General features: G+C 23.4%; 2 protein-coding genes and 6 long non-coding RNA genes across 8 annotated transcripts; 4 read left to right on the top strand and 4 right to left on the bottom strand.

Annotated features, from left to right (window-relative positions):
* Positions 1–349: 349 nt before the first annotated feature.
* Positions 350–1,524, bottom strand: LOC132917742 (uncharacterized). Its single transcript, XR_009660326.1, has 3 exons — positions 1,365–1,524; positions 1,125–1,271; positions 350–485 (listed from the first exon to the last, which is right to left on the bottom strand). It is a non-coding gene; the product is annotated as an uncharacterized LOC132917742 (long non-coding RNA).
* Positions 1,525–3,420: 1,896 nt separating this feature from the next.
* On the top strand, positions 3,421–4,528 carry LOC132917743 (uncharacterized). The gene is made up of 3 exons (XR_009660327.1): positions 3,421–3,524; positions 3,595–3,742; positions 4,402–4,528. It is a non-coding gene; the product is annotated as an uncharacterized LOC132917743 (long non-coding RNA).
* Positions 4,529–6,972: 2,444 nt separating this feature from the next.
* Positions 6,973–8,105, bottom strand: LOC132932034 (uncharacterized). Its single transcript, XR_009662806.1, has 3 exons — positions 7,995–8,105; positions 7,758–7,904; positions 6,973–7,102 (listed from the first exon to the last, which is right to left on the bottom strand). It is a non-coding gene; the product is annotated as an uncharacterized LOC132932034 (long non-coding RNA).
* Positions 8,106–10,229: 2,124 nt separating this feature from the next.
* Positions 10,230–11,794, top strand: LOC132926785 (uncharacterized). Its single transcript, XM_060991189.1, is given in 5 exon segments — positions 10,230–10,233; positions 11,013–11,128; positions 11,130–11,300; positions 11,475–11,543; positions 11,645–11,794. Coding segments are annotated over 5 exon segments (510 nt in total).
* A 769-nt stretch (positions 11,795–12,563) lies between these two features.
* LOC132926778 (uncharacterized) lies at positions 12,564–18,075 on the bottom strand. Its single transcript, XM_060991175.1, has 6 exons — positions 17,908–18,075; positions 17,526–17,705; positions 16,404–16,784; positions 16,013–16,081; positions 15,779–15,924; positions 12,564–12,588 (listed from the first exon to the last, which is right to left on the bottom strand). The coding sequence occupies exons 1-6, from the start codon at positions 18,073–18,075 to the stop codon at positions 12,564–12,566; spliced, it is 969 nt and encodes a 322-aa protein (XP_060847158.1).
* On the top strand, positions 12,811–14,150 carry LOC132931691 (uncharacterized). The gene is made up of 2 exons (XR_009662772.1): positions 12,811–13,216; positions 14,028–14,150. It is a non-coding gene; the product is annotated as an uncharacterized LOC132931691 (long non-coding RNA).
* A 1,825-nt stretch (positions 18,076–19,900) lies between the features above and the next one.
* LOC132931921 (uncharacterized) lies at positions 19,901–21,173 on the bottom strand. Its single transcript, XR_009662793.1, has 3 exons — positions 21,026–21,173; positions 20,786–20,932; positions 19,901–20,036 (listed from the first exon to the last, which is right to left on the bottom strand). It is a non-coding gene; the product is annotated as an uncharacterized LOC132931921 (long non-coding RNA).
* A 2,744-nt stretch (positions 21,174–23,917) lies between these two features.
* LOC132932321 (uncharacterized) lies at positions 23,918–25,008 on the top strand. The gene is made up of 3 exons (XR_009662843.1): positions 23,918–24,005; positions 24,076–24,223; positions 24,884–25,008. It is a non-coding gene; the product is annotated as an uncharacterized LOC132932321 (long non-coding RNA).
* The last annotated feature ends 1,340 nt before the right edge of the window (positions 25,009–26,348 follow it).

Genomic DNA, 26,348 nt, shown 5'->3' with positions numbered 1-26,348 from the left:
AAAATCTAAAAAATAAAAACGTATAAAACTTTTAAAAAAATCATTACACAAATCAAATAATGTAGGTTATCAGCACTTATCTTAGAAATCAGAAACAATTTCATGTTGCATATTTTAAAATTTTTCTTCCAAAACCATAATTGTATTAAAATGTTTAAATAGCATAGTCTTAAATAATATGGTAATTGTAGTTTATCGAAAAATTTAAAAATGTACCTACCAATATTAGAAAAAGTATAAAATATAGTGCACTCTACTTTATCTCTGTGATTTTATTAAAATTACAACCTAGATTTATAAACTATTTTATGAACGTAAAATAGCAGGAATAAATAAAAAAATCAGTTAATTGACGGAAAAGACTGATTTATTTTGCAATGTCAACACATATTATTTTAATTATCATTAAATTATAAAAATATGTAAAGTTTGGGCTATGGCATTTTTGAATTTGAGATTGATGTCGACATAATGAATTAACAGTTCTAGAACAAAACAAAAAATATCCATTAATACAATATACTTATGTATAATAAATTAAATAAAGGCCTAATTAAATTTAAATAAAACAATAAAATGACAATTATTTTCCAACCGTATAATTAAAATATTATTACTTTTTAAAACTTACTTTACAAAATGTGTTCTTAAAATTACTGAGAATTAAATCGGAAGATTATATAAATTGTTTATTTATTATGTTTACAAAAGTTATGATACCTATCTATAGTTATGTGCTATCTGTAATCGATGTATAATTTGACAAGTAATGTAACAAGATACTATTTAAAAAAAAATATTGTTATTAAATTATAGTATATTGTTAAAAATGTATAATAAAAAAAATATGATGTATACTTATATTTGAGTTGCAGTAGTTATATTGAGTGGTTACTACATTTTTATGAAATATACGAGACAATAATTAATTGATTTATCAATCATATTTACAATTGAATTAATATATCAATCAAAGTGCATTTTCAAAACGAAAATGTGTAGAAAATGAATATTGTTAAAAACAAATTAACAAGGCGAATTGAAAAAAAAGAACACCTAAATATCAATTAATATTTTAAAGTAAATAATATCTTATATAATATAATTTAAACTCAATAACTCACCATCAATTGGCTGGTGGCTGGTGTGGCTTTGGCGACCGATTTGATGGCCTTGGCAGATTGGACTTGTCCGACGACAACGATGTTCATTGTTACTTTTTCAGCACCCATTTTTGGATTTTGATTTGTTTTAGTGGAATGAAGTGAAAGCTAAAAGTATAGAAAAAATATATAAAATATAAACGATTTAAATGAATTAAAACAAATATTATTATTAGATAGATTGTATTATAATATACTCACTGAAGATTAGATTTGCACAAAAATTGCGTTATGCCTCAAATAAGCAATAGCTCTTCCTTATATACTCAGTCGGCTTTTGGTCAATATAGAGCAACGTCTAGTGGCGTGATTGTCCCAAGCGCTCGTAGTTGGTTTATGGCTGATAAGCCGCTCAAAAGCTATTTGTGTACCTACCCATCATATTATGATTTTAAATATTACCATTTTACTAATTAAGTTGGTGTGTAAATATGTAAATCTTTTATCCACCCAGTAATTTTTTTAGTTATAAAGTCGAAATAATTACAAAACGTGAAATTTTTAAGATTAAGACATCTCAATAAATCTTTATCAACATTTGATTTGAGATTCTGAACGGAGTGATTAATGTATTAGTTTTACAATGATGCATGTTATTTTTTTTTTGTGTCTGTCATCACGTTTTAGAGTAGCAATAGTCCTTTGGTTTAGGACTTTAGCCCCTCTCTGAAAAGGAAAATGAATCTAGTTGTTCCTTGGGGGGGGGGGTCAAAACTAAAAATTGTCCACTAGTTTTCAAAAGCATCAGTAAAAATCCTTAAAAAGTAAAGGAAAAACGTGCATTTTTACGCATAACCAGTTTTTAATAAAACCGATTTTTTAATTTGCTGTAACTCAAAATCGAATCATTGTAACTAATTGTAATTTTCACCAAATTTTTATAATAGCGTTGTCTATTTATGATAACATTTTCAAAATATTTTATACCAGCCATAAAATTAAAGTTACGTATAATAATCATATCAATATACAATAGTTTAATATTTTTATTAGCAAGAGTATTATACATTTATAACGGTCATGCAAAATGGTTTTATATTAATTACTATAATTATTTTAGATTTTATTCAAGATATCAAACCAAAATATTAACAATGCCATAAATGTATTTTTGAAATGTTTATATTGATATAAAAAAAACTTATTGTAAAATCTTGTGTTTAATTTTTAAGCTTTATAAGTTATAAATTATATTATAATAATTTATAACCAAGTGAGTAATAATACTATACATTGATATTATTTAAATAGAATAGAGCAAAAATTCCTCATAATCTGAAATGATGTGCTAAATAACAGTCAAAAATATTAGACATAATATATCATAATATATTATAATTGAGTATAATTATCCCAATCTAAATTAAAACTTTTATGTATTATAGACATTTTAAGTTTTTAATTATTTATTTAAGTATTTAATAATATGATATTATATTAATAATATAATAAGCGATTGTTTGAATTATTATAGATATTAAAACAGTTTTCAACTGATAAATATATATATATGTATAAACTTTAACATTTGTTAAATTCATTACAATAATATATGTTAAAAAACAATAATTCACTTAATTTACTACACAATACTATATTATCTTATAAAAGTTACATGATTCCTTTAGAGGTAACATCGGATTTCTCAAGAAAAGTTATTATTTTAAAGGTAAAATTTTAATTTCTTACAAAACAACGTTTATGAAAAAAAAACTTACAAATCGTTAAAGTTTTCTAAGAATTTAACTTTTTATTTATTTTAATATTAGCCTGTATACTTTTTATTATCTAATATTGTGGATTAAAAATAAAAAATATTATTGTTTTCCGCTTATTTTTTATACATAACAATTAAACCCAAAAAAGTAGTTAATTATTAAAGTTATAATTATTTATAACATATTTGAGTGGTATAGGAGTGCTAAGCAAAATAATTTTAGTCAACTATTTCGTTTGTCTAAACTTAAATCAATACTTGAAAGTTAGAACCAATTAATAATTCATTAAAAAATTGATTTTAAAAATAGGGAATAAAAATGTCCAAAAATGTCAATACTTTTTGAGTGTATTTCTCGTAAAAAAAAATATGTCGTATATGATTTATGTTTACGCTTTTAACAAAATTATTATAATTGTTGTTTAATACACCACTTTCGTCCACGATAAACTTTTATCAATATTCGATATGGTGTGATAAAATATATCGTTTCACAACACCGCTGTATAACAAAATAAAAATAATACTATCGACATCACGCCACGCTACGGCCCCACTTTTATCTGTCGACTGACACAGTATATAAAGACAACCGAGATCTCGATTCCGGCATAACACATCTTTTTGTGCGAATTTATTCTTTGGTAAGTACAAAACGAAATTAACAGTTTTATTTTGATATCGAATTAATAACAATTTTATTTCTACTTGCAGTTTTCACTTTAATCCTCAAAAACCAACCAACAAATCAAAAATGGGCGCTGAAAAAGTAACCATGAACATCGTTGTCGTCGGACAAGTCCAATCTGCCAAGGCCATCAAATCGGTCGCCAAAGCCACCCCAGCCACCAGCCAATTGATGGTGAGTACAAATAATTAACTATACAACATTTAAATAATGTTATAGTAAATGAGCCGATATTTTCAAACTAAAATCAATATTTTTCATATTCTCAATATACTATATATCTATTAATAATTATTAAAACGTAAAAAACGTATGTTTTAAAACTGACTATTTTAATAAAAATTAATTCATGTTTATTAGCATTTGTATAATAAACAGTATAAAAAAGTACAAATTTATATGTATTTTAAATCGTAAATAAAATTTATTTTTTTTTTATTGAATGACTTTTTTCATCGACCATTTTAACTTAAGCAAGGTAGACTCCCATTAATTGTATTGGAAATCAAAATTTCATGTATTTGTATATTTTATTTTGTAGTGGTTGTTCATAATAAAAATTAGTTTTTTAAAAATGTGAAGTTAAATATATTAGCTGACTACTTATTTTTGTTTATTATTTCGTAAATAGATGAAATTTATTATGATTTAACTTAAAAATATATAATATATAGTTATTGTTTAAAATGCTTGAATACTAATTCGTAAATAGCAATATTATAATATTATACTCACATTTATTTTATGTATTGTTATATAAAAATATGGTATAATTTATGTTAAATGATTTTTAGTATGGAAATTTATATTTTTTTTTTTATTTTTTGTTTCAGAACTGTTAATTCATGTAGTCAATTAATCACACACTCAAAAATGCCATAGCCTAACAATACAATAATATGTAATTCATATCAGTATTGACACCATAAAATAAATCAGTCCTTTCCGATATATATATAACTGTTTGTGCTTTTTTTAGTATTTACCTTTTCCAATGTTTAGAATATTATTCCATAGTTTTTAATCACGAAAACCTGTTATACAAGCTATTTAAAATACTTTTTAAGGGGTTTTGTATCATGTTGTAATGTCTATTATAATCATGAATATTTGGATAACAAATACAAGTTATATATTATACTTTTGTATAATAATTATATACAAAATAATATTTGTATACAATAACATAAGTATAAAAGTACTATACGAGTAATTTTAAAAATACAATTTAAAAACCTCCTTTTCTGGCATATGTTCAATCTTGTAGACTACTATAACATATGTTCATTGATAATTCTATTAAAAAAAACCGGGTAATATAATCATGATCACAAACAAATTGTTCTGGTATAATTATATAATGGTACAATATGCTAATAATTTGAACAATATTTGTACCGATAAGATCAACTATGCCCGACAAATCATATATTGATTTATTGATATCGTTTAAAAATTCTATAAGTTCCAAATACATATCTTCGAGTGTGTTTATTGTTGAATTTCTTTCCAAGATGTTATCATATATTGTTCACCATCTATTTAATGTACATCATTATTATTATGTATTCACAAAATGCAACGCACTGACAGACATTTGAGATAAACCATTGGACCTAAAAAAATTTTTTTGGCATATGTCAAAGTATTATTTTTAAACTTATATTACAAACATATAACAATATATTCGGATTTAAAAAAAAAAGATGTAATTTATTTATATATAAGAGTACATCGATGTATTATCATAGGATAATTAACAAGGAAATTATTCGTGTTTTTATGTGTCAAATGTTTATTATAATATTTCAATTCATATGTATTTTTAAAAGTGAATATGTTTTCAATATGATTAAAAATATTATACGTTGTAAATCATGTATACACAGGTTGTACATTCTAAGTTTAAAGTTTGATAAAAGTTAACTCACAACCATATTTACACAAAAAAAAGATAAACTTCTTCACTTAGGGGTAACAGGGGGGTAACACGGACTGAAGTGAATTTAGTTTTACATGGAGTTCATAATATAAAGTATGAATTTATAAGCAAATTGCGATGAAAATTTATTATTTAAGTTTTTTTTTAAATAATAAATTGTACAATCGGATTTAAGACTAAAATACAACGATAAAGCGCGATAGAAAGAAATAATAATATACTATTAAACATCTAAAAAATGTATAGTAAAATATTTTTATACGATAATATACTTACCAATTGTCTTAAATTGTATAATTAAAGTACGGAACCATAGGTGCGTGCAGCCGAATGGAACGTATGCATATTATATTTTAAGAAGAAATAAAAATTAAATCAAATTTATTTTTATTTTTATTGACCTGACCACATTCAGTCGTATCAACTTTTCGTAAATTTTTTCAAGGTAAGTTAATACCATAGATAGGAAGTTGCATATCAAAAAATATTCGATAAATATTAGATGCAAATTGTCCATTAACGTTAATTCGTAACAACCCAGCATTATTAATGACATTAATTCCAACACCTCCGAATCCACATTTTTCAACTATATAAAATCAAAGTTTCATAAAATTTTCATTATTCAGTTTTGTTTGTTCGAGCTATTCTCTATTGAGATAATATTGCTAATTGGAATGGACTTCATATATAAAATAAACTTTGATTTTTTTTAATAAGAGTGTAATTCCAAAATTATTTAAATAAAATCGTATATTCTTAGAACGTTGACACAAATTATGAAATATCGCAAGACATTAAATATCACTCTTGTCTTTAAACGTCCCTGGTTGTAGTTTATACTACCAATGCCATAAATCAAAAAACACCTGTTAAGATTCTTTAGTACTGATCTCACAGTCATAACTGTTTATGTCAGTTTTATTTAGAAATTGAGTACAAAATTAAATAGTAATGATTAACTAGTCACTCAATTCAACTGAATTAAAACTATTATTTAAACGTATTTACAAACTAATAGATTTACATTATTTAAATTGAATTTATTTCTTACGAAAAATTATTGAAGTGAAATACAAATATAATTGATAATTAATTTATATGCTCGTTACACATTACTTCTATTTTCATGTAATACATATTATATAATATAAGTAATATTTTTTTCAATTTTGAAATGTATTTTCATTAATTAAATATATGTGTTTTTTTTAAAAAGTATTAAGTAATTAAATGTTGACAGTGTAGTACAAAGGATTTCAACAATTAACGCGAATCATTCAAACATTTATATTCTAAATAGTATTCATTCTTGAACAATTACTTAACAACTTGTTAAAGTATTTTTTTTATAAAAATATACTTTAATATATAAGTATAAACATTTCATTAAATGACAACCTCTGGCTTATAATTTATTTTACTAACGTAAAATAGCAGGAATAAATAAAATACAAGTTAATTGACGGAAGAAACTGATTTATTTTACAATGTCAACACATATTATTATAATTATCAACAAATTATAAAATTATGTACAGTTTGGGCTATGGCATTTTTGAATTTGAGGTTGATGTCATGAATTAACAGTTCTAGAACAAAACAAAAAATAGTCGGTTAATACAGTAATATAATATTATACATCAGTTTTTCCCAAAGTGGGCGATATAATAACTAATCAGCACAATTAGATTATAAAGATTATCAAGAAAATAAAATGAAAATTATTTTCCAACTGTATAATAAAAATGTTATCACTTTTTAGAACTTAAACATTTACAAAATATGTTCTTGAAATTATTGAGAATTAATTTGGAAGATTATATAAATCATTTATGTATTTATGTTTACAAATGTTTGAATATATGAGTTATCTCTAGCTAATATATAAAATTGTACAAGTAACGTGACAATAAACTATTCCAAAAAAAACTTAATGGAGTTAACCTTATAAAAAGTAAAATGGTCGATAAAAAAAGACATTCAATAAAACAAAAAAATTAAGTTTTATTAATGATCTAAAGTTGTGCTTTTTTTATATGGTGTATTTAAAACTAATGCTTATAATCATGAAATAATCTTTATTAAACTCATCAGATTTAAAAAATAAGTTTTCCCTTTTTTTCAAAATTATTAATATATTTAGTATATTGAAATTATGAAAAATATTAATTTTAATTTAAAAACAAATCGGCTTATTTACTATAACATTATTTACATATTGTATAGTTAATTATTTGTACTCACCATCAATTGGCTGGTGGCTGGGGTGGCTTTGGCGATCGATTTGATGGCCTTGGCAGATTGGACTTGTCCTACGACAACGATGTTCATTGTTACTTTTTCAGCACCCATTTTTGGATTTTGATTTGTTTTAGTGGAATGAAGTGAAAGCTAAAAATATAGACAAAATATATAAAATGTGAATGATTTAAATTAATTAAAACGAATGTTATTATTAAGTTAGTTATATAATATACTCACTAAGTATTAAATTTGCACAAAAATTGTGTTATGCCTAAACGGAACAATAGTACTTCCTTTTATACTCCGTCGGCTTTTGGTCAATATAGAGTAACGTCTGGTGGCGTGATTGTCACAAACGCTCGTAGTTGGTTTATGGCTGATAAGGCTCTTAAAAGCTATTTGTTTACCTATCCAATCATACGTTGTATAATATTTTGATTTAAAATGTTACCATTTTACCAATTATGTAGGTGTGTAAATAGGTAAATCTGTTATCCACTCAATACTTTTTTAGTTAATAGTACATAGATGAAATTAAAAAAAAATTATCAAGTTGTTACTACTTTTTTTTTCAACAAATTTTCAAATCAAGAATTTAATTCTTGTCTATTCTACTACATTTATTTACGTTAACAGTTATTTTATAGAAACATTTAAAAAAAAAAAATAAAAAATATCTGAAATTATATAATATTAGATAAATTCAGTTGTATTAAGTGACGCTGGCACATACTCGTAATTAATAAAACACTAATCATTACAATTTAACATTGTACTCAATTTGTAAATAAAACAAACATACACAATATTAAGAGTGTTAAATCAGTACTAAAACATTTTAATACGTGATTTTTGATTTGTAGCATTGGTAGTATAAACTACAACCAGGGAAGTTTTAAATTGATGGAAATGTGTTTTGTATTACGATATTTCATAATTTGTGTTAGCGTGGTAGGAATATACGACGCCAACATATGGGTTATAGATATGTTTAATTTTATTTAAATAATTTTAGAATTATACTCTAATAAAATATAATTATAGTTAATCATATAAATAAAGTCGATTCCGATTAGCATTATTGTTACAATAATAGAGAATAGCTCTAACAAACCAAATTGTACAATGTACATTATATGAAATTTGGATTTTATAGTTGAAAAATGCAGATTTGGAAGTGTTGGAAATAACGTCATTAGTAATGCTCAGCTGTTTCAAATTAAAGTTGATTGGAAAATTTGCATCCTATATGTGTCGAATACTTTTCAATAAGCAACTTTTCATGGTATTTACTAAACTTAAAACAATTCACGAAAAGTTAATACAATTAAATATTGTCAGGCCAATAAAAATTAAAATAAATTGGTTCACCACAGTCTAAAGACGTAAGAAATATATTATAAGTTCTCATATTTTATTATTTAGGTGTTATTTAGGTGTTTTTACGGTTAAGTTTCGTTACGGTAATATAAATATATAGTTTGACAAGACATTGTTTAAATTTCACAGATTTTGGAGAATAATAATTATGATATTTTTTGCATCACAGATTTAAGCTTTTTTAAATTATCAAGTATTAGAATTGAATATATGATCAATACAAGAATTCTGGAGTTAATGCGTTATTGATTGTCATATCAGTTATGTTTGGTGAACCAAATATGAGTTATAGTTATATTTACGTAGTAAATACGGGTAAATTGTATAGTTATTGAATCTATAAGGAAATTGTTATACTTAATGAATCACCAAATCTTTCGACATAGGTATAATACTGCTATAACAAGTTATATTGATAATAAAATAAATTCGTAGCATTCTATGTAACGAATCAGAATATTTATATCTTTTATCAAAAAATAATAATTTTAGTTCTTTGGAAAAAAAGACAAAAATCATACGTAATCAAACGCCTTTTACCTCCTGTGTAACAGGCCAAATTAAGCATTTATCAAATAAAACTTCTAGTTAATTTATGAAAATGCATTTTAAAATTGTCAAATATATCACTTATATTTCATAATATGCATTACATAATTAATTATAATCATTTCAAGTATAATATAAGATTATAAAGTATAGAGCATAATATACATAAATTTAATATACCAGTAATATTTGTTTTTCACATTAATAATTTTTGTAAAACATATTAAATAAAAAATTATTTGTAGCTAAACACTTAAAAATAATAGTTTTAATTCGGTTGAATTCAGTGACGATTCCATATAATACCTAAAAAACATATAATTACCATTTAATTAATTATTTAATTTTTAAATAAAATTAACCTACATAATTTATTATGACTGTGAGATCAGTATTAAATAAATTTAACAGGTGTTTTTTTTTGGTATGCGGTATTGGTAGTATAAACTACAACCAGGGAAATTTTAAGACAACGGTGTTGTTTTATGTCTTGCGATATTTCATAATTTGTATTAGCTTTGTAGTAATATATGATGTCAACAAATGGGTAATTGGTATATTTAATTTTATTGAAATAATATTAGAAATACAATTAAATATAATAGAATCATAATTAATATTATATATGCAGTCGATTCCGTTTAGCACTAACATAACACTATCGAATAGCTCGCACAAAACAAAATTGTATAATATCTTATGTATTATCATTTTTTTTCTTTTATTATATAAATAATAAGTTAAACATTAAGTAAATATTATACCAAAATAAATAGATCATGCTTGATAATAACTAATCAAAATGCAATTTATCGTCATTTTTACCACCCCCGTTGTCACCAAAACTAGACTATAAAAATACAAAAATTCTGTTTTTTTCAAACCAATATACAGGTAACAGGTGAAGTCTTAACAGAATGATGGAAAACCATGATCCAATAACTAATACAGTGAAAACTCTTTATAACGAAACTCTTTACAGCGAAAAACTCTATATAACATAAAACTATTGGTTGGTTTGCTTTATAACCCATTCTGTTCAGATTCATTCTCTATAACGTATAGTCACTCTCAATAACGAAAAAATAATTTATGTTTATTGTTTCATAACACAATTTACCTGTTGAGTATTATAAATTATAAAAATAATTGGCAAAATTGCCAAAATGTCCAAGAACGATTATATTCTTTCATTATTTACTTTAATATCGTAATAATACCATTATTATCGATATCAAATATATTAATTTTATTATCGACCTAATATCTAACAATAATTTTGTCTTTGTTAAACCCTCTTTATTACGAAAACTCTCTTTGACGAAGATCCTCAAATCTTAGAAAGATATTCAACAATAAGTACACTCAGAGATTTGTATTTAAAAGTTATAGAATGCTTAAATTATATCAATAGATCTATATACGGTTTATCGAGCATAGTTGGTCTTGTCGTGTGCAAATGTTGTTCAAATTATTGGCATACTGTACCGTAGTATACTTTTTCCTGAAGGAAATGTTAATGATGATTATTTTGTACTTGTTTTAATAGAATTATCAATAAAAATAGTCAATGTTATACTATTATACGAGATTGAAAATATCACGGGAAAAGAGGTTATTAAACTATATTATTAAAACTATATAATTTGTATTATTGAAGTGCAATTATCTTAATAATATTAAATGTATTAAATATATTTTCATACAATATTTATTCATACAAATCGATAATAAATTAATTAATTATGTGTTCATCTTATTTTAATTCTTTATTTTTTTGGTTTTTAGATAAATCAAATGAGTCTTGTGTTACATCAACGGTCCGTAATAGAAAGAAACCCTAGAATTAAACGCCAGGTATGATTAATTTAATATATTCGCCAGATTAGATTTAGATTATGTCTTAAATGCATGATTAATACAGAACAATAATTTATAAATTTAATTCTTTTATCAAGATCAAATTGTTTATACTTCGAAGATTTCACGAGCACTATCATTTTGAGTTGTATGGAATATGTCAGATTAATTTAAGACAACTACTTATTTTATCAAACAAAGTTTGCGCTTACTTATTTATTCAAATTCTATTAAAATTGAATAAATAATCAATGAATATAAATATATAATAGGTATAATTTAGTTAGTTACCAGTCATTGTATTCTCTATATATTATAGCAATATTAAGAAAATATATGTTTAGAAATATTATAAAACCAGGTTTTGGTCAACTTGATAGTAAGTGTGAGTGTAGCTTGGTCATATTGAAGGTGTGTAATTGGTGTGTCAAAATAAAGCTATTACGGTATAAGAATATGCATAATACATTTATTAAAATATTGATGAGTGTTTGTTTCTTTATAAGTGTGATATATTAAATGTTAGTTGTAATAATATTAATGTACATTGATTTTATTTAGTCTCACACTTAAGTATGTTTGACCTTTAAAAAAATTGTATGTGTTCAATTTACTCAATAATATTTATTTCAATTGTATTATTATTAAACGATAATGAAATAATAACAATATGGTTAACAATAATAATAAAAAAAAATTTATATTAATTATAAGTTTACAATAATATCTAAAAATTAATTCATCACACAATAAAAATGTCCGATTGATTTTATAATATATTCACTTAAATAAATATTGTTATGAAAACATTTAAGTACATACACAAATATCATATTATATGCTTAATACTTTTGAAAATTTTAAAATCAAATGAATATAAAAACAAATTATATACCTTTGAATTTTAAATATATTAGTTTAGTGCATGTGCATTAGTGCATTAAATATATTCTGTGAGATATTGTATTAAAATTTCAAGTTTTATATTAGTATTTATATTATTTTATATTTTATTATTTAATTTTGGTCAACTATTTTGTTTGTCTAAACTTAAAATAATACTTAGAAAGTTAAAATTAATTTATAACTCATTAAAAATTCGATTTTAAAAATAGATAACAAAAATGTCCATGACGTTAATACTTTCGAGTGTGTTTTTCATTAAAAAAAAATATCGTGTATATGATTTATATTTTATACTTTTTACGAAATTATAATTATTATTATTTTGTAATACACTGCTGTCGTCAACGATAAACTTTTATCAATATTCGATATGGTGTGATAAAATATATCGTTTCACAACACCGCTATATAACAAAATAAAAATAATACTATCGACATCACGCCACGCTACGGCCCCACTTTTATCTGTCGACTGACACAGTATATAAAGGCATCCGAGATCTCGATTCCGGCATAACACATCTTTTTGTGCGAATTTATTCTTTGGTAAGTACGAAACGAAAGTAATAGTTTTATTTTGATATCGAATTAATAACAATTGTATTTCTATTTGCAGTTTTCACTTTAATCCTCAAAAACCAAACAACAAATCAAAAATGGGCGCTGAAAAAGTAACCATGAACATCGTTGTCGTCGGACAAGTCCAATCTGCCAAGGCCATCAAATCGATCGCCAAAGCCACCCCAGCCACCAGCCAATTGATGGTGAGTACAAATAATTGTCTAATGTCTTATTTAAATTATGTTATAGTAAGTCAGCCGATATTTTCAAAATAAAATCAATATTTTTCACGATCTCAATATACTATATATCTATTAATAATTATAAAAACGTATACAACGTAGGTTTTAAAACTGACTATTTTAATAAAGATTAATTCATGTTTATTAGCGTTAGTTTTATAAACGCTATAAAATATACGCTGTATATAACGCTATATTATATATACCACATGAATGTTTAGTAACATTGATTTTTGATTTTTAAAATGTCTTTTTTTTACCATTTTAACATTAGCAAGAAAAACTCCATTATATATAATGGGAATCAAAATTTCATGTATTTGTATATTTTGTTTTGTAGTGGTTGTAGTTAATAAAAATTAGTTTTTGAAAATGTGAAATTAAATATAAAAGCTGATTGCTTATTTTTGTTTAGTATTTCGTTAATAGATGCATATTTTTGTTTACAAAATATTATGTTAAAGCTAATTAGGTTAACGATTTTTGATTATATAATTTAAATTCAAATGTTTATATAAATACAATTTTCCCCACTTTATTATGCTATGATTTTAAATGTATCTGAGCAGTTTTTAGTAATTTAAAAAAAAGTATATATAGTTATTGTTTAAAATGCTTGAATACTAATTCATAAATAGCAATATTATAATATTATAATCACATATTATTTTATGTATTGTTATATAACAATATGGTATAATTTATGACAAATGATTTTTAATATGGAAATTTATATTTTAATTGATATTTGTTTTTTTTTTTTTTGTTTCAGAACTGTTAATTCATGTATTCAATTAATTACACACTCAAAAATGCCATAGCCTAAACAATACAATAATATGTAATTCATATCAGTATTGACACCATAAAATAAATCAGTCTTTTCCGAAATACATTACTGTTTGTACTTATTTTTAATCTTTACCTTTTCCGATGATTAAATTATTGTTCTATAGTTTTTATTACTAATAAGTATTAAATAAGCTATTAAAAATACTTATTATGGGTTTTGTATCAGGTTATTATGTAAGTATATTATAATCATGAATATTTGGATAAAAAATCCAAGTTACCTATGTATTATACTTTTGTTTAATTATTTCAGACGGTTGATATTTTAATATTTTAGTGTAGGAAGATTATTATAACAGTCATGCAAAATGTTTTTTTAGTAATTAATATAATAATTTTAGATTTCACTCAAGGTATCTTACCTAAATATTAACAGTTCAATATAAAGGACTTAAACTACAATACCTAAGTCACAGTCAGATATTTATTATACATTCATACTACATAGTACATAATATTCATTCTTGGACAACATTCATCACTTGTCAAAGTCTTTTACATATACCAAATATATATTGGAATAATAATATTATAGGATCATAATAGATAAGCTATATTCTTATATTAAAATTTTGTTAGATAATGAAGAAAAAAAACTTTGAGATATAGGTACATATTATCTCTATTACCGTTTTTTTGTTTTAAGAATCATTATTAAAATAATGATTATACTTATTATTAATTTTATTCAGATTTATACTTTGGACATGAGATTCATTTTTAAATTATATTAGTAATATTTTTTTTTCTTGAAACATATATTGTCATTATATCTTACTAAGTTTAGAATGAATACAAATATTTTTTAACAAAATATGCGAATCGATTAAAATTATAATATTGTAGAATTTTAACATATTTTCTTTAAATATAAAATGTTTCTAGATCATTTTATACAAAACAATTTTATAACATAGATATTCGTGCATTTTATTTTATTATTTAGTAGATAATTGGCCCCACTTAACATGTTTGTATGGGGGCCCATGAGTAGCATTAGCTACTAAAACAAAAATTCGTATCATTGAAATATAGTTTGTTAAAAGTTACATATACAGTTTTAAATTTATATTATAACTCTGATACTCTCAACAAATCAATTTTCAATAATATGATTTGTTCAAAACAGTTGTTACCATAGAAGACCAAGGTTCAATGTAAAAGGTGTAACCAAGCATGATATCGCTATGAATTCAATCATAATAATTATTATCTTATTATGTATATATAAATATATGTATTTGTCTTAACGTTTTCACGTATGCACATTTGTAGTTTATATTTAACTACATATTTTGTCATTATTTAAAAATATTTAAGCTAATTTAAAGGAATTTTACAATCGCAATAAGAAGGTAATAAGTGCATTTTTAGTTATAAACAATAATAATTAATAAGATATATTATACATATTTATAGAAATAAAGGATGTATATCTGATTTTATTACATTTTATATTAATTTTAATACATCCATTAGACTTAATTTCAAAATAACAAGCTACATTCACACTTACTATTAAGTAGAACGAAAACCTGATTTTACCAGATTTTTTCTAAATATTGTTATAATATACAGAGAATACAATGACTGATAACTGAATAAAATCATATCTAAATAATTTTAGATAATATATATTATATATTTATATTCATTGATTAGATAACTTATTTATTCAATTTGAATAGAATTTGAATAATTAAGTAAGCACATACTTTGTTTGATAAAATAAGTAATTGCCTTAAATTAATTTGACATATTCCATACAGCTCAAAACGATAGTGTTCATGCAATCTTCGTAGCATAAAAAACTTGATCTTGATATAAATAAAAATCATTATTCCGTTGGAGTCACGATTTATAACGTATCAATTATAGCGAATGTAGTAAATACATTAATCATACCTGCCGTTTTATTCTAGGATTTCTTTCTATCGTGGACCGTTGATGTAATACAAGACTCATCCGATTAATCTAAAAACCAAAAAATAATGTAAATTAAGCTGAACGCTCAAGTCAATCACAATATGGAACCTTTAAATTGCAATCGAATGTAAAATCAATTGTTAACTGTTATTTTTTAACTATTATCAAAAATGTTCTTACAAGATATTATATAATACAATTTTAGGTTAAAATAATACGTGATATTATGTGCGTAAAAACATTATATTTATTTTTTATTTGTATGCATAAACACTATACTATGTATACAATTACATAGGAGTATCAAAGTTGAAATTTAAAATATTAGAAATTCAACATATATAATTTTAATAATATAATATTTAAAAACCTCTATTTCCGTGATATGTCCAATCACGTATAAAAGTGTAACATTGAATATTTTTGATGATAATATTATAAAGGCATATGCAAAAAAATCATCATTAATATAATTTTCCATGAAAATTATATTACGGTACAGTATGCCAATAATTTGAACCATATTTGCCCCTATAAGGCCAACCATGCCCGACAAACCATATATTGATCCATTTATATCGTCTAAGCATTCTATAACTTCCAAATACAAATCTCTGAGTGTGCTTATTGTTGAATATCTTTCCAAGATTTGATCGTTTATCTTGTTCACTAACCACTTAATAGACAATATTAGTAGTACGTATTCACAAAATGAAACACACTCGCATACATTTACGATTAACCATTGAACCTAAAAATATAACTTTTTTTATGACAAGGTTAAAAAAATTGTCTTAACCATATTATCCTGAAAATATAAACGTATTTTGATTTAACAGAAAACATTGTGTATAATTTACTTAACTATAAGTGTGCGTCAATCTATGATCAAACAAGAAGACAATCTGTGTTGTTAATAGTGCCAAATATTTATTATATATTTTAATTCATATTCATTATTTAAATAGGAAGTATTTTTAATACGATTAAAAACAATATAAATCGGAAAGGATGTAGGTTGTATATACATATATATTTTTTATTGTTTTAAGTATGCTAATGGTGAACTCACTCCAATATTTACGGTAAAAGCACAAAATCGACTTCATCTACATCGTTTGTAAAATATGATAATTCATCGAACATGATAAATAAAAATGCGAATTAAGGTCTACATGAATCTCATAATATAAAGTTTAAATTTACATGTTATTTATAATAATTTATTGTTTGATTAGCTTATAATTAATCAATTATACAACAATATAACGGGATAGAAACAACTAATAATACACTCTTAAATATCTATAGTATTTGTACTAAAGAGTTCTTATATGATAATTATATTTACCAAACGTCTTAATGAGCACAGTGTATTTATTTTATCATAGTTGTAAATAAGCCAATATATCAAATGTATATTATATGTTAGGATATATAAATTAAATCCAATTATGATATACCAATTTATTTTTATTTTTATTGGTCTGACCATTTTAAGTTGTACCAACTTGTAGTGAATCTTTTCAAGTTTAGTTAATATCATAAATAGTTGCTTATCAAAAAATATTCGACAAATAATAGATATACATTTTCCAATCAATGTTAATTCGTAACAGCCGAGCATTATAATTGACGTTATTTCCATCATTTCTGAATCCTCATATGTTACCTATAAAATAAAAGTTCATAACGTGCACATTATACCATTCTGTTTTGTTCGAACCATTCAATATTGCTACAATAATGCTAAATGGGATCATGTACGTTTATAAGGTTAATCATGATTTGACTTTATATAATATATATAAAATATATATAATATTTATATAAAATTCCAAAATTATTTAAATAAATTTAAACACAATCATTACCCATTTGTTGACGTCGTATATTACTACAAAGCTAATACAAATTATAAAATATCTCCAGACATAAAGCATCGCCGTTGCTTTAAGACTACCCTGGTTGTAGTTTATACTACCAATACCGCATAACAAAAAACAACTGTTAAAATTACTTAATACTGATTTCACACTCATAATATTGTATGTTTGTTTTATTTACAAATTGAGTACAATGTTAAATTGTAATGATTAGTTTTTTAGTAGTTATGTGACAATGTCAATGAATTCAACTGAGTTAAAACTATTATTTAATCGTATTTACAAACAATAGATACAATAGATTTACATTATTTTAATTGAATTACAAAAAGTTATTGGAGTGAAAAACAAATATTGTTGGTAATTTATTTATATGCTTTATATGCATTACTCCTATTATACTTGACATGATAATTAATCATTTAATGCATATATAATATAAATAATATTTTTGACAATTTTAAAATGCATTTTCATAAATTAAATAGATGTTATTTGTAAAAAATATTAAGTACCTAATAAGATTTTGACAGTGTATTACAAAGGTTTTCAACTATAATCGCGAATCATAATCAAACATTTATACTAAATAGTATTCTTTCTTAAAAAATTATTACTTAACAACTTGTTAAAGAATTTTTTGTATAAAAAAAATATTGAAATAATATTGAAGGATCATAATGGCTGATCTATATTTTTAGATTATGTTTTCCAGATTTCATTAAACAATGTTGAAAATAAATTCACGATATATACCTACTATCTCAATATTTATTTTTCCAAGCATCATTATCAAAAAATAATAATAATAATAATATTGTATTTGAATAATATTGATTTTTTGACTTATGATATTATGATATTGACATTGTATTATGTCATTCAGTTTTAAACGAATTTAAATATTAATCTATCGTAATATGCATAAAATTTAAATAAACGATATTGTTTTATTTTTAACAATCTTTTTGTTAATAATACAATTTATCAAGATCATTTAAATTTTTCAATTAATTATTTTAATATACAAATTATTGCATACAGCCACTTTGAAGTTTCTCGTATGATCGAAAATTCGTGTGTTAAGAATATTTTAAATACTTAGAATGTTTACTTGTAATATTATATTTTATTCAATTATACAATTATTATAAAAATACATATGACACGTATACTCGTATGAATAAGAATGCATTCAATTTTAAAGCATTCAATATGAATAGTTAAACTATTTTATTTAATGTAGTAATTTCTCAAATTATTATATTTTATAATCAAAAATATTCAAAAATTCTTCGTAATAATTACATTTAGAAAATACAAACATATCAATTTGTTTATCACAAAAAATAAATTTAACAATTGTTATCATGTTATAAGGACATTATTTTATCGAAAAAAATTAGAAGTAACAATCCTTTAATTTTCTTTAATTGGTGTATTTAAGAACATCTCACTGTATCTTTTATTTTATAAGAAAAAATGTTCAACCAAAATTGTGTTGGATTATGCTGCAATTCTATTAATAGCAAGCATTAAATAAATTTATCACAATGTAGGATAAAAATTCATTGAATTACAGAATAATGTACTGCGACTAGAAATCTATAAATATAAGGTAAAAAATATCTAAAATCTAAAAAATAAAAACGTATAAAACTTTTAAAAAAATTATTACACAAATCAAATAATGTAGGTTATCAGCACTTATCTTAGAAACCAGAAACAATTTCATGTTGCATATTTTAAAATTTTTCTTCCAAAACCATAATTGTATTAAAAATGTTTAAATAGCATAGTCTTAAATAATATGGTAATTGTAGTTTATCGAAAAATTTAAAAATGTACCTACCAATATTAGAAAAAGTATAAAATATAGTGCACTCTACTTTATCTCTGTGATTTTATTAAAATTACAACCTAGATTTATAAACTATTTTATGAACGTAAAATAGCAGGAATAAATAAAAAAATCAGTTAATTGACGGAAAAGACTGATTTATTTTGCAATGTCAACACATATTATTTTAATTATCATTAAATTATAAAAATATGTAAAGTTTGGGCTATGGCATTTTTGAATTTGAGATTGATGTCGACATAATGAATTAACAGTTCTAGAACAAAACAAAAAATATCCATTAATACAATATACTTATGTAAAATAAATAAAATAAAGGCCTAATTAAATTTAAATAATTAGTTGCATTGTTATTTTAATGAAATCATTATAGGTTTTTATCACCTCAAAAAAAGAAAAAGACATTTTTTAAAAATCATCACAATATTAGATTATAAAGATTATCGAAACAATAAAATGACAATTATTTTCCAACCATATAATTAAAATATTATTACTTTTTAAAACTTACTTTACAAAATGTGTTCTTAAAATTACTGAGAATTAAATCGGAAGATTATATAAATTGTTTATTTATTATGTTTACAAAAGTTATGATACCTATCTATAGTTATGTGCTATCTGTAATCAATGTATAATTTGACAAGTAATGTAACAAGATACTATTTAAAAAAAAAATATTGTTATTAAATTATAGTATATTGTTAAAAATGTATAATAAAAAAAATATGATGTATACTTATATTTGAGTTGCAGTAGTTATATTGAGTGGTTACTACATTTTTATGAAATATACGAGACAATAATTAATTGATTTATCAATCATATTTACAATTGAATTAATATATCAATCAAAGTGCATTTTCAAAACGAAAATGTGTAGAAAATGAATATTGTTAAAAACAAATTAACAAGGCGAATTGAAAAAAAAGAACACCTAAATATCAATTAATATTTTAAAGTAAATAATATCTTATATAATATAATTTAAACTCAATAACTCACCATCAATTGGCTGGTGGCTGGTGTGGCTTTGGCGACCGATTTGATGGCCTTGGCAGATTGGACTTGTCCGACGACAACGATGTTCATTGTTACTTTTTCAGCACCCATTTTTGGATTTGGATTTGTTTTAGTGGAATGAAGTGAAAGCTAAAAGTATAGAAAAAATATATAAAATATAAACGATTTAAATGAATTAAAACAAATATTATTATTAGATAGATTGTATTATAATATACTCACTGAAGATTAGATTTGCACAAAAATTGCGTTATGCCTCAAATAAGCAATAGCTCTTCCTTATATACTCTGTCGGCTTTTGGTCAATATAGAGCAACGTCTAGTGGCGTGATTGTCCCAAGCGCTCGTAGTTGGTTTATGGCTGATAAGCCGCTCAAAAGCTATTTGTGTACCTACCCATCATATTATGATTTTAAATATTACTATTTTACTAATTAAGTTGGTGTGTAAATATGTAAATCTTTTATCCACCCAGTAATTTTTTTAGTTAAAAAGTCGAAATAATTACAAAACATGAAATTTTTAAGATTAAGACATCTTAGTAAATCTTTATCAACATTTGATTTGAGATTCTGAACGGAGTGATTAATGTATTAGTTTTACAATGATGCATGTTATTTTTTTTTTGTGTCTGTCATCACGTTTTAGAGTAGCAATAGTCCTTTGGTTTAGGACTTTAGCCCCTCTCTGAAAAGGAAAATGAATCTAGTTGTTCCTTGGGGGGGGGGGGTCAAAAGTAAAAATTGTCCACTAGTTTTCAAAAACGTCAGTAAAAATCCTAAAAAAGTAAAGGAAAAACGTGCATTTTTACGCATAACCAGTTTTTAATAAAACCGATTTTTTAATTTGCTGTAACTCAAAATCGAATCATTGTAACTAATTGTAATTTTCACCAAATTTTTATAATAGCGTTGTCTATTTATGATAACATTTTCAAAATATTTTATACCAGCCATAAAATTAAAGTTACGTATAATAATCATATCGATATACAATAGTTTAATATTTTTATTAGCAAGAGTATTATACATTTATAACGGTCATGCAAAATGGTTTTATATTAATTAATATAATTATTTTAGATTTTATTCAAGATATCAAACCAAAATATTAACAATGCCAAAAATGTATTTTTGAAATGTTTATGTTAAGATGTATGACCGCATGGCAGTGAATGTTGACAGTCACCGGTGTATGTTGACATTTACCGATCATTTTAGTGAATGTTATCAATTTTTACAAATATCTTAGAATGTAGACTTTTACCAGTGTTTGTTGATAAACGCAATAAATATTTACTAAATATTGACATGCTTGACAACATATATAATCAAATATATAGGTAAAAATAAATATACTCGTAGTTTAACAAATTAATTTTTTAACTTATAGATTAAGTAGTATTAATTTTTTAAGTTATACCTATTTATTACAACACGGTTAACTATCGAGGCATTTACTGTTACAGAGTATTCCCCATTCTTATACAGTTATATTTGTTTGAATTATAATTTTTTACAATATATTTTTAAATTGGTTCCGCAATTCGTTGATCATATGTTTTTATATGAACTTTGAGTAGTTCTTCGTTCTTTACATAATGAATAGTTTTAGTTTCAACTGAACGATTAGTTTATCCTTAATATCATTCGGATTATCTCATGCCAATCATGCCATAACATTATACTAACGTTAAAACGTCTCCAAAGCATTTGTGACTGGATAATAACGTCTTAATTCTATAAAACAATAAGAAAATACCTTTAAGTATAGTGATTTACATCGTGCTTCATGTGTGGTCACTGGTAAACATTTGCCAACATTAATTGTAAATTTGAACAATCACCGGTGTAAGAACGCGTTAAGACCATTTGTCAACATTCACTACGATTTTTGGTAAATGTCTACATACACCGGTGACTGTCAACATTCGCTTACTGCGGTCATACACCTTAACATTTATATTGATATAAAAAAAAACTTATTGTAAAATCTTGTGTTTAATTTTTAAGCTTTATAAGTTATAAATTATATTATAATAATTTATAACCAAGTGAGTAATAATACTATAAATTGATATTATTTAAATAGAATAGAGCGAAAATTCCTCATAATCTGAAATGATGTGCTAAATAACAGTCAAAAATATTTGACATAATATATCATAATATATTATAATTGAGTATAATTATCCCAATCTAAATTAAAACTTTTATGTATTATAGACATTTTAAGTTTTGAATTATTTATTTAAGTATTTAATAATATGATATTTTATTAATAATATAATAAGCGATTGTTTGAATTGTTAAAGATATTAAAACAGTTTTCAACTGATAAATATATATATATATGTATAAACTTTAACATTTGTTAAATTCATTACAATAATATATGTTAAAAAACAATAATTCACTTAATTTACTACACAATACTATATTATCTTATAAAAGTTACATGATTCCTTTAGAGGTAACATCGGATTTCTCGAGAAAAGTTATTATTTTAAAGGTAAAATTTTAATTTATTACAAAACAACGTTTATGAAAAAAAAACTTACAAATCGTTAAAGTTTTCTAAGAATTTCACTTTTTATTTATTTTAATATTAGCCTGTATACTTTTTATTATCTAATATTGTGGATTAAAAATATAAAATATTATTGATTTCCGCTTATTTTTTATACATAACAATTAAACCCAAAAAAGTAGTTAATTATTAAAGTTATAATTATTTATAACATATTTGAGTGGTATAGGAGTGCTAAGCAAAATAATTTTAGTCAACTATTTCGTTTGTCTAAACTTAAATCAATACTTGAAAGTTAGATCCAATTAATAATTCATTAAAAATTGATTTTAAAAATAGGTAACAAAAATGTCCAAAAATGTCAATACTTTTTGAGTGTATTTCTCGTAAAAAAAAATATGTTGTATATGATTTATGTTTACGCTTTTAACAAAATTATTATAATTGTTGTTTAATACACCACTTTCGTCCACGATAAACTTTTATCAATATTCGATATGGTGTGATAAAATATATCGTTTCACAACAACGCTGTATAACAAAATAAAAATAATACTATCGACATCACGCCACGCTACGGCCCCACTTTTATCTGTCGACTGACAGAGTATATAAAGACGACCGAGATCTCGATTCCGGCATAACACATCTTTTTGTGCGAATTTATTCTTTGGTAAGTACAAAACGAAATTAACAGTTTTATTTTGATATCGAATTAATAACAATTTTATTTCTACTTGCAGTTTTCACTTTAATCCTCAAAAACCAACCAACAAATCAAAAATGGGCGCTGAAAAAGTAACCATGAACATCGTTGTCGTCGGACAAGTCCAATCTGCCAAGGCCATCAAATCGGTCGCCAAAGCCACCCCAGCCACCAGCCAATTGATGGTGAGTACAAATAATTAACTATACAACATTTAAATAATGTTATAGTAAATGAGCCGATATTTTCAAACTAAAATCAATATTTTTCATATTCTCAATATATTATAAAGCTCTTAATAATTATGAAAACGTATAAAACGTAGGTTTTAAACCTGACTATTTTAATAAAAATTAATTCATGTTTATTAGCATTAGTATTATAAACAATATAAAAAAAGTACAAATTTATATACACTTTAAATCGTAAATAAAATGTATTTTTTTTTATTGAATGACTTTTTTCATCGACCATTTTAACTTAAGCAAGGTAGACTCCCATTAATTGTAATGGAAATCAAAATTTCATGTATTTGTATATTTTATTTTGTAGTGGTTGTTCATAATAAAAATTAGTTTTTTAAAAATGTGAAGTTAAATATAAAAGCTGACTACTTATTTTTGTTTATTATTTCGTAAATAGATGAAATTTATTATGATTTAACTTAAAAATATATAATATATAGTTATTGTTTAAAATGCTTGAATACTAATTCGTAAATAGCAATATTATAATATTATACTCTCATTTATTTTATGTATTGTTTTATAAAAATATGGTATAATTTATGTTAAATGATTTTTAGTATGGAAATTTATATTTTTTTTTTTATTTTTTTGTTTCAGAACTGTTAATTCATGTAGTCAATTAATCACACACTCAAAAATGCCATAGCCTAACAATACAATAATATGTAATTCATATCAGTATTGACACCATAAAATAAATCAGTCCTTTCCGATAAACATAACTGTTTGTACTTATTTTTAATCTTTACCTTTTCCGATGTTTTGAATGTTGTTTTGTACTTTTTAACCACTAAGAAGTATTAACCAAGCTATTAAAAATACTTATTATGGGTTTTGTATTAGGTTATTATGTAAGTATATTATAATCATGAATATTTGGATAAAAAATCCTAGTTACCTATGTATTATACTTTTGTTTAATTATTTTAGACGATTGATATTTTAATATTTTAATGTAGGAAGATTATTATAACAGTCATGCGAAATGCTTTTATAGTAATTAATATAATAATTTTAGATTTCACTCAAGGTATCTTACCTAAATATTAATAAACATTAAATATTTATATTAATATAAAGAACTTAAACTACAATACCTAAGTCACAGTCAGATATTTATTATACATTCATACTACATAGTACATAATATTCATTCTTGGACAACATTCATCACTTGTCAAAGACTTTTACATATACAAATATATTGGAATAATAATATTATAGGATCATAATATATAAGCTATATTCTTATATTAAAATTTTGTTAGATAATGAAGAAAAAAACTACGAGATATAGGTACATATTATCTCTATTACCGTTTTTTTGTTTTAAGAATCATTATTAAAATAATGATTATACTTATTATTAATTTTACTAAGATTTATACTTTGGACATGAGATTCATTTTTAAATTATATTAGTAATATTTTTTTTTCCTTGAAACATATAGTGTCATTATATCTCATTAAGTTTAGAATGAATTCAAATATTTTTTAACGAAATATGTGAAAAGATTAAATTTACAATATCGTAGAATTTTAACATATTTTCTTTAAATATAAAATGTTTCTAGATCATTTTATACAAAACAATTTCATAATATAGAAATTCGTGCATGTTTTATTTATTTTATTTTATTATTTAGTAGATAATTGGCCCCACTTAACATGTACGTGTAGGGGCCCATGAGTAGCATTAGCTACTAAAACAAAAATTCGTGTCATTGAAATATAGTTTGTTAAAAGTTATATATATATATAGTTTTAAATTTATATTATAACTCTGATACTCTCAACAAATCAATTTTCAATGATATGATTTGTTCAAAACAGTTGTTACCATAGAAGACCAAGGTTCAATGTAAAAGTTGTAACCAAGCATGATATCGCTACGAATCCAATCATAATAATTATTATCTTATTATGTATATATAAATATATGTATTTGTCTTAACGTTTTCACGTATGCACATTTGTAGTTTATATTTAACTACATATTTTGTCATTATTTCAAAATATTGAAGCTAATTTAAAGGAATTTTACAATCGCAATAAGAAGGTA

The sequence above is a fragment of the Rhopalosiphum padi genome, chromosome 1, assembly GCF_020882245.1.
Source record: "Rhopalosiphum padi isolate XX-2018 chromosome 1, ASM2088224v1, whole genome shotgun sequence".
NCBI lineage: Eukaryota > Metazoa > Arthropoda > Insecta > Hemiptera > Aphididae > Rhopalosiphum > Rhopalosiphum padi.
This window is presented reverse-complemented; position numbering and strand designations above follow the sequence as displayed.

What these genes read in the sequence shown, in the direction of transcription:
- LOC132926778 (XM_060991175.1), bottom strand. Translation starts at nt 18,075, where the DNA reads ATGAGTGTGAAATCAGTATTAAGTAATTTTAACAGTTGTTTTTTGTTA. An exon ending in ATCCTAGAATAAAACGGCAG is followed by an intron (nt 15,925 to 16,012) that starts GTATGATTAATG and finishes ATTTATATCAAG; the next exon opens with ATCAAGTTTTTTATGCTACG. An exon ending in ATTCTATTCAAATTGAATAA is followed by an intron (nt 12,589 to 15,778) that starts ATAAGTTATCTA and finishes TTAAGTTTAGAC; the next exon opens with AAACAAAATAGTTGACCAAA.